Here is a 10317-nt window from a genome sequence, read left to right as displayed (position 1 = left end):
ATGGAAAAGGGCTGAACCGTGTCTTGGGGAGGTGTGAGCATGGGGGGCTTCTATGCTCCCCCCCCCCGACTGATGGTGGCCTCAGTGGGTGGCTCGGTGTCCCTGTGCCCTTCACTGAGTGCCAAAGTTACCCCACTACCCCCACCCCTAAGTCCTCCCAGGTGGGGGGCACGGGCTTCCCACCCCGGGGGCACCGCTGTCCCCTGCAGGCAGGGACAGCCACCAGCATGGTTTTTGGGACTCCTCTGTCTGCTCGGTGGGGCGTGACGGGGGGTGGTGGAGGGGCCATGACGGAGGTTGGGGGTCCCTTTATCCTGGCTGCCCGTGGAGCAGCCAGACCCCTGGCGAACCCGGGGGGACGACACGGGGGGTCCCCACGCCGGGGGGCAGTGTTCCTGTGCAGGGATGGGCAGGGGCCCACCGGGGCAGGGACAGGCAGGGTACGAGCAGAACCTGTTCTGCTGGCCCCCGAGGGGGCTGGGGGAGATGTGCTCCCCCTGCTTTGCCCGTCCGAGGTGCAGGACCACCTCGGGGCCGCCCTGCGTGCCCTCGATGGCTCGACATGTCCCCACTCCGGTGGCCCTGAATAGCCCTGGCCCCATGCTGGCAATGCAGGGGGGGGGTGGACTTTGGTCAGGGGGGTATTGTCCAACCCCCACAGGGCCTGGAGGGTTCTTTGAGGTCCTGCATGGTTCCTGCCATCCCCCAACACCTCCTGCCAGCTCCCCATGGCCCCTGCCATCTCTGTGCCCCCCTGCCAGCCCCCAAAGTCCCTCATTACCCCCCAGACCCCTGTGCCAGTGTCCCACGGCCCCTGCCGGTCCTGTGCCCCCCTGCCGATCCCCACAGCTCCTGCCAGCCCCTCCTCCACAACTCCCCTGTCAGACCCCAGACTCCCAACCAGCCCACACGGTCCCTGCCAGTCCCCAGAACTTCTTGTGACGCCCCCAACCCCAGCCTCTGGCAGCCCCCAGAGCCCCCCAGCAGCCGGGATGGGACGGGCAAAGGGTGAGAGGGGGTGGGATCAGCTGGGGGTGGGATCAGCTGGGTTACAACAGCATGGGACAGAACAGCATAAGATAGGATAGGATGGGAGACGGGGTATAGGATGGGCATGTAACAGGATGAGAGAGTATGGGATGAGGAGGGGGCAGAACAGAATTGGATGGGGCAGGACAGGCTCACAGAACCAGACACTTATGGAATGGGTTGGGTTGGAAGGGATCTTAACGATCATCTAATTCCCAACCTCCTGCCATGGGCAGGGACACCTCCACAAAACCAGGCTGCTCATCCGCTGGATGGGGACAGGATGGGATGGAACAGGATCAGAGGAGGTTGGACAGGATGGAACAGGATGGCATGGGGACGTGATAGGATGGGGAAAGGTCAGGATGGGAATAGGACGGGGACAGGGCAGGATGGGATAGGATGTGATGGGAACAGGACAAGTTAGGATGGGATAAGGTAGAGTAGGACTGTTAGGGGACAGGGCCAAATGGAATGGGGTCAGGACAGGATGGGATACGATGGGTTGGGGATGGGATAGGATAGGACAGGATGAGGCGAGATGGGATAGGGACAGGTCAGGATAGGATAGAGCAGGGTAGGATGGCATGGGAACAGGACAGGATGGGATGGGGACAGGACAGTATGGGATGGGGACAGGATAGGAGGGGATAGGGACAGGTGAGGATGGGGTAGGGTAGGGCAGGATGGGATAGGATGGGGCTGGGAGAGAACGGGATGGGGTGAGGTAGGATGGGGACAGGACTGGATCCGCTGGAGACATGAGAAGCCGGTCCGGTCCGGTCCGGTCCGGGTCAGCAGAGCCCCCCGTGCCCCGCGGGGTGGTGCGGGGTCCCTGGCGGGTCCCTGCCGGTCCCTCCCCCTCCCCGCGCCCTCCTTTGTTTACACGGGCCGGTGCTGGCGGAGGGAGGCGGCGCCGGCGGGGGCGGGCGGGGGGAGCGGAGCGGCGGGCGGGAGCCGCGCTCGCACCAGCTGTTTCCCGCCTTGAGCCGCGGGCAGAGGCCGCCGGAGCCGGAGCCGGAGCCGAGCGGGGCCCGGCCGCCCCCCCCGCCCCCCCCCCCCGGAATGGAGTACTTCATGGTGCCGGCCCAGAAGGTGCCCTCGCTGCAGCACTTCAGGAAATCCGAGAAGGAGGTCATCGGCGGGCTCTGCAGGTGGGGGCGCGGGGCAGGCGCGGGGGGGACCCGGCTGGAGGGGGGGGTGAGAGCACCCAGAAATGTATTTTGAGGTGTTTTTCGCGGGGGTGAATGGCCGGGGGGGGGAGCGCGGCGCGGCCGCCGCAGCCCCACCGCCCGCACGTGGTCCCGGCCGCGCACATGGGGCCGGGCGGCGGGGCCGGGCCGGGGGTGGGGGGGAAGCCCGCTGCCCCCTCCCCGCGGGGGTGGGGGGGGTCCGAGAAGGGTGTTTGAAGTGGGGGGGGAGGGGGTCGGCGGGGTGTGCGGGGGGGTGTGTGTTTACTGCCGGGCCTGGCCGTGACTCTGCAGCCCTCCCGGAGGAGGCGGGTCGCGGCCGGGGCTGCCGGGACATGTAGTGCGGGGAGGCGGCGGCACAAAGCCCGGAGAGACGCGGGTGAGGGGATCGAGGGAGCCCCTTACGCCCCATGGACGGACGGGGCTGGGGCTGCAGCCAGCGGCCGGCGGGGCCTGGCGGGGCGGCGGGCGGGCTCCAGGGGCCATGCGGGGCGGCCCGCGGCGCTGCGGGGCCCGGGGGCGGCACCGGGCACCCTCCTGCTCGGGGTACCCGGGACCGGGGAGGCCCTGGCCTGGGGAGGCCCGTGGGGCTGTCCCGGCGCCGCCGTGGGGCAGCCCGCAGCAGCCAGGCCCCGCTCCACGTGTGGGGCGGCCCCGGCTCCAACCCGCACGCCGTCCCTCCTTCCTCCTCCCCCCCCGGGGCAGCCCTGCCCCACCGCGGGCCTGGGTCCTGCCCCATAGACTCACCTGGGGCGGGGGGCTGTGGCTGGCGGTGCTCGGGGTGGCTGCTGGGGTGCAGGGACCCAGAGCTGTGGGGCGCCTGCACCAGCGTCCCCCACGTTAGTCACCTCGGGCCCGTGGCCGGGGTGGGACGGCAGCCGGTGCGGCCAGGAAAACAGAGTCATCCTGCCCCGGGTTGGGGGTCTGCAGGGCCCCACAGCTGTCCCAGGTGTAGGGCAGAGTTCTGGGGGAGCCTTGCTGCCTTTCCACGAACGACCGCAAGGTCTGGGACACCCTGCCTGTGAGCTCCAGGAGCTGGGGATGCCCAGCCTGCAGGCTGAGTGAGCTCGGGGATGCCCTTCATACAAGCTTGGGGATGCCCTGCCTGCAAGCTCAGGAATATCCTGCTTTGGAGCTCAGGGACACACTGCCGGTGACCTGAAGGAGCTTGGGGACACCCTGCCCGCTGGCACAAACCACAGCTCTGGTTTGGGCAGCAGCAGGCAGAGCAGGCAGCAGCAGGGGCTCTGACACCCCTGTGGGTTTGTTTCCCTGGTGGTCTGGGTGAGTGTGATGCCAGGGGCTGGACATCATTCAGGATGCAGGATGGACATCATTCTACTCACCCAACCCACAGTTTCTTTCCTGTGCCAAGGCACTGCTGGGTGCCATCCACTCCCTCTGCTTCTGTCCTGCCCCATCCCTGGCAGCGTCGGGTGCCAGGCCAGCTCCTGAATCTGTGTTTTTTTCCCCCTTTCCATATTTCATGGTCAGTTCTCAGGTCTCTTCCCAGGAAGAGCAGCCGGGGCAGGTTGCAGGAGGTCTGCCGGTGAGGAAGCAGACTCTTCCTCCTTCCCTGCTATTTAAGAAACCGCTTCCGCACTGCCCGGTCCTGGGCCTCTTCGTCCCATACCCCTTGCGTGGCTGTGGCTGGTGGTCTGACATCCCAGAGTGTTGTCCCAGCCACCTGCCCAGCCCCACCAGACATCACTGCAGGGGGATAGGCCCTGTCCATACAAAGGGACACTGACCCCGAGACCTGTTGGGGCTTGGTGTGTGTGGGGATGAGTTTGGTGCTGGTGTTTGGCAGGAGCAGGGGGCAGATGGCAGCCACTGCTGGATGGGAACTCTGATACCACCCTGCTGTGGGCAGCTCCTGGTCCATGTGGCAGATGGCCGTTCCCCACATGTGGGGCAGCCACCCCAGGGACACCTCCCAGCTTGACACCCACTGGGAGCTGCACAGGAGGGATCCAGTTCAGCACCTGGAGTCAGTCTGCACTGGTACGCTGCCTCAGTGTCTGGGATGAGTGTCTTCCCAGCCCATGGGCTGAGCTGGGATTCTTTTCCCTCCCCTTGGATGAACTGTGATCCTTTTCTGTCCCCTTGGGCTGAGCTGGGATCCTTCCCCATATCTCGGATGGGCTGGGAGCTTTCCCTGTCCCGTTGTACCTTGGAGGAGTTGTGGTGTGTTCCCTGGTCACAGCAGGTGATGGTTGGACTGGGAGCCTGCGGGCTTTGCAGCTTGCACCTCCATGCTCCCAAACCTCCACAGTTCCTCTGTGGCCTCTCTGGGAAGGCAGGGGGGCAGGGAGGGGAGGGCAGGGTGCCAGCCCGGTGTTGGCACAGTGCTGGGTGGGTTGGTGCCGTCTCCCAGTCCTGGAGCCGCTGGGCTCCCAGGCAGGAGGCTGAAGCCCATCTTATCTCACTTTGTGCCGGCTGCCTGGCTCCCATGTTTAGTCTTCGGTGCCTCACAGCATCCCTAGCGCCGGCAGCCTGGCTGGGTGGGTGCTGGGTGCTTTCCTGCACCCTGCAGGGAGTCAGTAGGGTGACATGGCCGGCGGCATGGCGGGGGCTGATGGTCACCTTGGCTTGGTGGTGGAATCCGCCGCTGCTCGGCATTGGATCCCTGTCTGGGATCCAGTCACCCTGCTCTGTAGGAAATGGGGTGTAGGTGAAGAAGCCGGACCCACAGGGATGGGCTTTGCTGGGTGGGTGCTCTGGACCACGAGTGTTGTCCCTGGGCAGGCACAGCCCTCCCAGAGCCATCCCTGCTCACTGCCGGCAGCGGTGCCGGCGCTGGGAGGCATTTCCCGGCCCATCTGCAAGGCAAGGGCGCGGGGGGCCAGGAGGCGGCGGCAGGAAGCAGGCAGGAGCTGCGGCTTGGGGTGGGACGGGGGCTTCTCTGCTGGGAGCTGTCATCTGGAAGCCATCAGCAGGGCAGGAGGGAAGGAGGGAGGGAGGGAGCTGCCTTCCCGGGGCCACACACGCCGGCTGGCCCTGAGGGGACGCAGTGGCCCGGCCCGCAGCCTCCCTCACTCTCTCGGGGTCCCCGCCGTGCCCTGCCTTCCTGGGGGTCCCCACCGTACCCTGCCTTCCCCCCTCTCCCACATGCTGGTGTTGAGACGCCCGTGTCTGAGCTTGGCAGAGCTGGGGGGCTGCAGGGGCCTGACGTTTGGTTGATCCTCCAGAACTTTGGACCCAGGGCTGGAGAAATCCATCCACTCACTTTTGTCCTCACCAGCACCACAGCCATTACCTCTTCCTCGTTCCCCATCCCCTTGGTGTTTTGGCATCATCACTGCGAAGCGAGGGGGCACTCGGCGGGGGTGCAGCCCCCTCCTCCCTAACCCGGTGCCTCTCTTGCAGCTTGGCAAACATCCCCCTGACTCCAGAGACCCAGCGGGACCAGGAGCGGCGGATACGCAGGGAAATCGCCAACAGCAACGAGCGGCGGCGGATGCAGAGCATCAATGCTGGCTTCCAGTCTCTGAAAACCCTCATCCCACACACGGATGGGGAGAAGCTCAGCAAGGTGAGTGGGACATCCCCAGGGCTATGGCAATGTGGGATGCAGGCACTGGTCCTGCACGTGGAGGTTTTCGGCGTCGCTTGTTGGGCAGGACAGGGCTGTAAGAATAATTGGGGGTATTTGCATGTGTTAACTCAGTGGTGGAGGCCTCTCCTGGGAAGGTTTCCTTGGTAGGAGTGGGTGTGCATTGCAGACCTGGTGTCCAGAGCAGGCTGGATGTGTGTGACAGCACAGATGGCCCAGGAGCAGGGTGGCCTGTGCTCAGGTGATGAGGTGACCCTGCTGTGGAGAGCAGTGGGGTGAGGAGGTGATGCTTGGCAGTTCCTGAGAGGGGTGAGTTGGAGGTTCCCCATGGTGCAGATCCCAGGGGAGATGGGGGAGCCAGGCAAGGGGCGGTGCTGCTACCACCTGGCCAGGGAGGAAGCTCATCAGGAGAGGGGCTCGGGGACATCCTGGAGTTCCCTCCTGGCTCAGCGTGCCCCTCTTGGCTCTCCCACAGGCAGCCATCCTCCAGCAGACAGCTGAATACATCTTCTCCCTGGAGCAGGAGAAGACTCGGCTACTGCAGCAGAACACCCAGCTCAAGCGGTTCATCCAGGTAGTGCCTGCCTGCCCCCTGGGCATGGGACAGTCCTGGCTGGCTGTGGAAAGGACATTGTCACTGTTCCTTGGGGTCAGATCAAGACCCTTTGCCCTAGTAAGCCAGGGGATGAGGATGTTTTGCATTCACTTGGGGATCTCTGTTCATCCCAGTGTCCCTGAGCTGGCAGGGGGAGAAGGGCTGGACTGACATTTCTCACATTTTCCATTTGGGGTGTCAGGGTAAGGCCTGGTGGCACCACCCTCAGTATCACAGTATGAGAAGCAGGAGAGTGGGTCTGGAGCCCATCTGTGTTCAGGTGTCAGCTCTGTGTGCTCCTGTGTCCCTGGGGAGCCCCTGCTCTGCAGGGAGCTGTGCTGAAGGTGGCTGAGGGGGTGGCGTCACCCAAATGTGGTCCAGATGGTGGGGGAGAGCATCAGGGCAGGTCCCTGTCCCCCTGTCCCCTGACACCACGTCCCTGGGGCAGGAGTTCAGCGGTTCCTCCCCGAAGCGGCGACGGGCGGAGGACAAGGATGAGGGGATCGGCTCCCCGGACATCTGGGAGGACGAGAAAGCCGAGGATCTGCGGCGGGAGATGATCGAGCTCCGGCAGCAGCTGGACAAGGAGCGCTCAGTCCGGATGATGCTGGAGGAGCAGGTGAGACCCCGCGGGCTGGAGCAGCACGTGGGGGGCTCGCCCTCTAGTGGGCTGTGCCACAGCCATCCCCTGGGGACGCTGGCGCTGCCACCACGGGGCTTCGGCCCTGCCCACCTCCACTCCACGCTTGGCCGTGGGGGCCCTGGCTCTGCCGTGTCCACCCTGTGGGGTGGGCCAGGGGTGCCGTATCAGGAGAGGGGCTCCCCGCTGATTCTGGGGCTCTCTTGGCTGTCAGGTTCGCTCCTTGGAGGCCCACATGTACCCCGAGAAGCTGAAGGTGATCGCTCAGCAAGTGCAGCTCCAGCAGCAGCAGGAACAGGTGAGGTTGCTGCACCAGGAGAAGCTCGAGCGTGAGCAGCAGATCCGAACCCAGGTGAGTGTGAGGCTGCTGGCACAGCCCACCCTGGCCCTAGCCCAGCCGTGGGGACACCCTGGTGGCCTTGTGAACCCTGAGCGGGGGGTTGGGGTGGTTCATTAACATGCTTGGCACCTCCTGTCCCTTGGGGCAGGCTGGAATGGGCAGTGGTGTCCCAGCAAAGCACTTGGGGAATTGGGCATGTGGCCTCCCCAGCACCTGGGGGCTGCACTTGTGGGCACCTCATGTTTCAGGAGGGATTAGGGCCTGGGCTGGGCATGGGTGGAGAGCAGGTCCTGCTCTGGTGAGCTGTGGTGCTGCTATGGCTCCCACCAGCCACATTTCCTCACCCTCAGGTGATGAACTTGTGTCCATCCCCTCTCTGAGCAATGCCATCACGTTGATGGGGGTTGTGCTCCCCATGCTGGAGTGGGTGTTTTGCAGCAGCGTGGAGACCAACCCCATCTCTGGGGGTTCATTTCCCCTTGGGTGATTCTCACTGAGTTTTAGGGCCCCCCAAACCACTCCCTGCCACCCACCAGGCTGCAAAAGGGCAGGACCACCTGGATGGGAGCCTCCAGCATTTTCTTCTGGCACAGTGGGATTTCCCAACAGTGGGGGGAGCCTTAGGCCAGGCTGGTGCAGTGAGGAGGCAGGCTGGGTGGTGCTGTCACACAGTTCTTGCTCTCTGCCACCCTTGAGCTCAGCCCTGGGGTGACACTGGCCTGACGAGCCTCAAAGGGAAGGAGAGAAAACAGCTTCCTCCCTGCATGGAGCTGTGTCTCTGCCGGATCCCCACCAGCTCCCTCCCAGGGAAGTTCAGCCTATTTTTAGGTGAACTCTCATCCTCCTGCTTGTGCAGATCTTCCCATCCTCTGTTGTAATGTGAGGCTCTGAGGGGGGCAGTGGGTTCCCAGCTCCCCAGCTTGGGGTCATGTCAGAGCTGGCATTTGCCTCTGCTGGCTTAAAAAAACCCAAATCTTTCCCCCTTTGGGATGTGGAGAATCCCTCACATTTGGCTCTGCCAAAGCCAAGGTGATGATGGCAGCTTTAGCTGGTGTCTTCTCACATCCATCCTGGATGGGTGAACTGGAGCAGCTAAGCTGCTGCTTCAGCTCTTACAGGAGCCTGGGCTCCACGAACTGAGCAATGATGTTTTCCCCATCACTGCCATTTCCAGGTCCTTGCTGACCTGGGGTGGGTTTGTTTTTTTTTGTTTCTCTTCCCAGCTTTTGCCATCACATGCTCCCCCAGCGCCCACCCACCACCCCACTGTGATTGTTCCAGCACCACCTCCCTCCCATCACGTCACCGTGGTCACCATGGGCCCCTCCTCAGTCATCAACACAGTCTCCACGTCCCGGCAAAACTTGGACACCATCGTTCAGGTAAGGAGGGAGACGGGGGGGGCACGGGGAGCTCTGAGGGGGTCCCTAACCCCCTTGGGTGCGTCAGAAGGGACACACACACACACACACAGGGTGCCCTGACCGTGGGTGGTTGCCCTCGGCAGGCGATCCAGCACATCGAGGGGACGCAGGAGAAGCAGCTGCAGGAAGAGGAGCAGAGACGCGCGGTCATCGTCACGCCGGCGCGCGCCTGCCCCGAGCCCTCCGCCTCCGACACCGCCTCCGACACCGAGGGCAACGACAGTGACTCCATGGACCAGAGCAAAGAGGAGCCCTCGGGGGACGGGGAGCTGCCCTGACACCCCCTGGCTGGCAGCCGGGGAGGGGAGCCAGGGCGGGAGGGGGAAACGTCAGAGAATATGCTGAAATTTTTAAAAAATACAACGCGATTTGGGTCTCTTTTATGACCTTTTTCCAATACTGTAAAGCAGAGTGTTAGAAGCAGGCAGAGGTCACCCTGCAGCTCCCGGGGGGGGGAGGCGGCTTGGGGGGGGTGGGCGCTTGAGGGGGGCCACAGCGGGACGCGGGGGGCTGGGGGTGCGGCGGGATGGTGGGGGGGGGTGTTAGGGATGGGGGCTCGTAGCCCCCCACCCTGTTTTATCAACCCCCCCTTTGCCAACCCATGGGGAATCCTGCCAAGCCAGCGGCAGCCCCGGTGTTGCTGATGGCATTCCCTTGGGACCGCGCCTTCGGTTGGGATCTTAATTTGTTTTTTCCTTCTCTTTTGTGTATTTTTTTTTTTCAATTAAAATGTTCGTTTTTAAGCAGGGAGGAGATGCCAAGTGACACGGCAGCAAAACATGGGACGGGCGCCCCCCACTTTGGGATGCAGCCAGCCCCATTGCAGCTCTTGCACCCCATATGGAGCAGGGAAAACCCCTTTGGAGAGCAAAAAATTCCTGGGATTGTGCCATCGAAGCACAGGCAGGATGGCTGGCACATGCCACCCCCTGCCTGGTGTTTCCAATGCCCACCTCCTCAGCATGGGGATGGCAGTTTGGGGGCTGATTTTACACCCCCATCTGTGTCCCTGTCCCTGTCCCCCCATCCCACTCCCATCCCTCCTTTAAGCACTTAATCTGTTTCACGGGGTCCGTCAGCTCCGAAGAGCTTTTCTGTTTCGTGATTGTGTCGCTTGGGTCTGTTGTGGTGGGCTGGGGTGGGGGGGGTGTCCCCATTCTGTGCGTGTCCCCCCCCTCGACCCTGCCACCCCCTGCCCAGCTGTAGGGTTTTAGGCCAGTGGTGTGTAGAGTCTCGGTGGTATTTTGTAGGTTTTCCCCCCCAGCCACAGCTGTTTCTCAATTCCTTTCCCTTTTTTTTTTTTTTTTTTTTTGGTTTTGTTTTGGTTTGGTTTTTTGTTGTTGTTTTGGGTTTTGGTTTTTTTTGTATTTTTTTTACAATTTTCAGGTCTTTGTGTTGATTGAGAAGCTATTCTATTTTGTTAAGAAAGTGGAAAAAAAAAAAGAGGCTCGTGCCTTTGTAAAGAAACAAAATAAAGTTTGTACTTGGTTTTTTAGAAGCTCTGGCACAGCGTTAGTGTTTGTTGGGGGGACAGGGGTGGATC

At 62.9% G+C, this 10317-nt stretch overlaps 1 protein-coding gene across 1 annotated transcript; it reads left to right on the top strand.

Moving 5' to 3' along the window:
• Nucleotides 1-1932: 1932 nt before the first annotated feature.
• Nucleotides 1933-9137, top strand: TFAP4 (transcription factor AP-4). Its single transcript, XM_071761422.1, has 7 exons — nucleotides 1933-2183; nucleotides 5589-5754; nucleotides 6251-6349; nucleotides 6819-6989; nucleotides 7225-7362; nucleotides 8574-8732; nucleotides 8858-9137. The coding sequence occupies exons 1-7, from the start codon at nucleotides 2095-2097 to the stop codon at nucleotides 9050-9052; spliced, it is 1017 nt and encodes a 338-aa protein (XP_071617523.1). The 5' UTR covers nucleotides 1933-2094; the 3' UTR covers nucleotides 9053-9137.
• Nucleotides 9138-10317: the final 1180 nt, after the last annotated feature.

The sequence above is a fragment of the Heliangelus exortis genome, chromosome 17 (assembly GCF_036169615.1).
Source record: "Heliangelus exortis chromosome 17, bHelExo1.hap1, whole genome shotgun sequence".
Taxonomy (NCBI): domain Eukaryota; kingdom Metazoa; phylum Chordata; class Aves; order Apodiformes; family Trochilidae; genus Heliangelus; species Heliangelus exortis.
Note: the sequence above shows the minus strand (reverse complement) of the source record. Positions and strands in the feature narration are given on the sequence as shown.

Bases quoted from the DNA above. Each gene is read 5' to 3' on its own strand.
- TFAP4 (XM_071761422.1), top strand. From the start codon at position 2,095: ATGGAGTACTTCATGGTGCCGGCCCAGAAGGTGCCCTCGCTGCAGCAC. The intron at 7,363-8,573 runs GTGAGTGTGAGG...TTCTCTTCCCAG, and splicing joins AGCAGCAGATCCGAACCCAG to CTTTTGCCATCACATGCTCC. The intron at 8,733-8,857 runs GTAAGGAGGGAG...TGCCCTCGGCAG, and splicing joins ACTTGGACACCATCGTTCAG to GCGATCCAGCACATCGAGGG.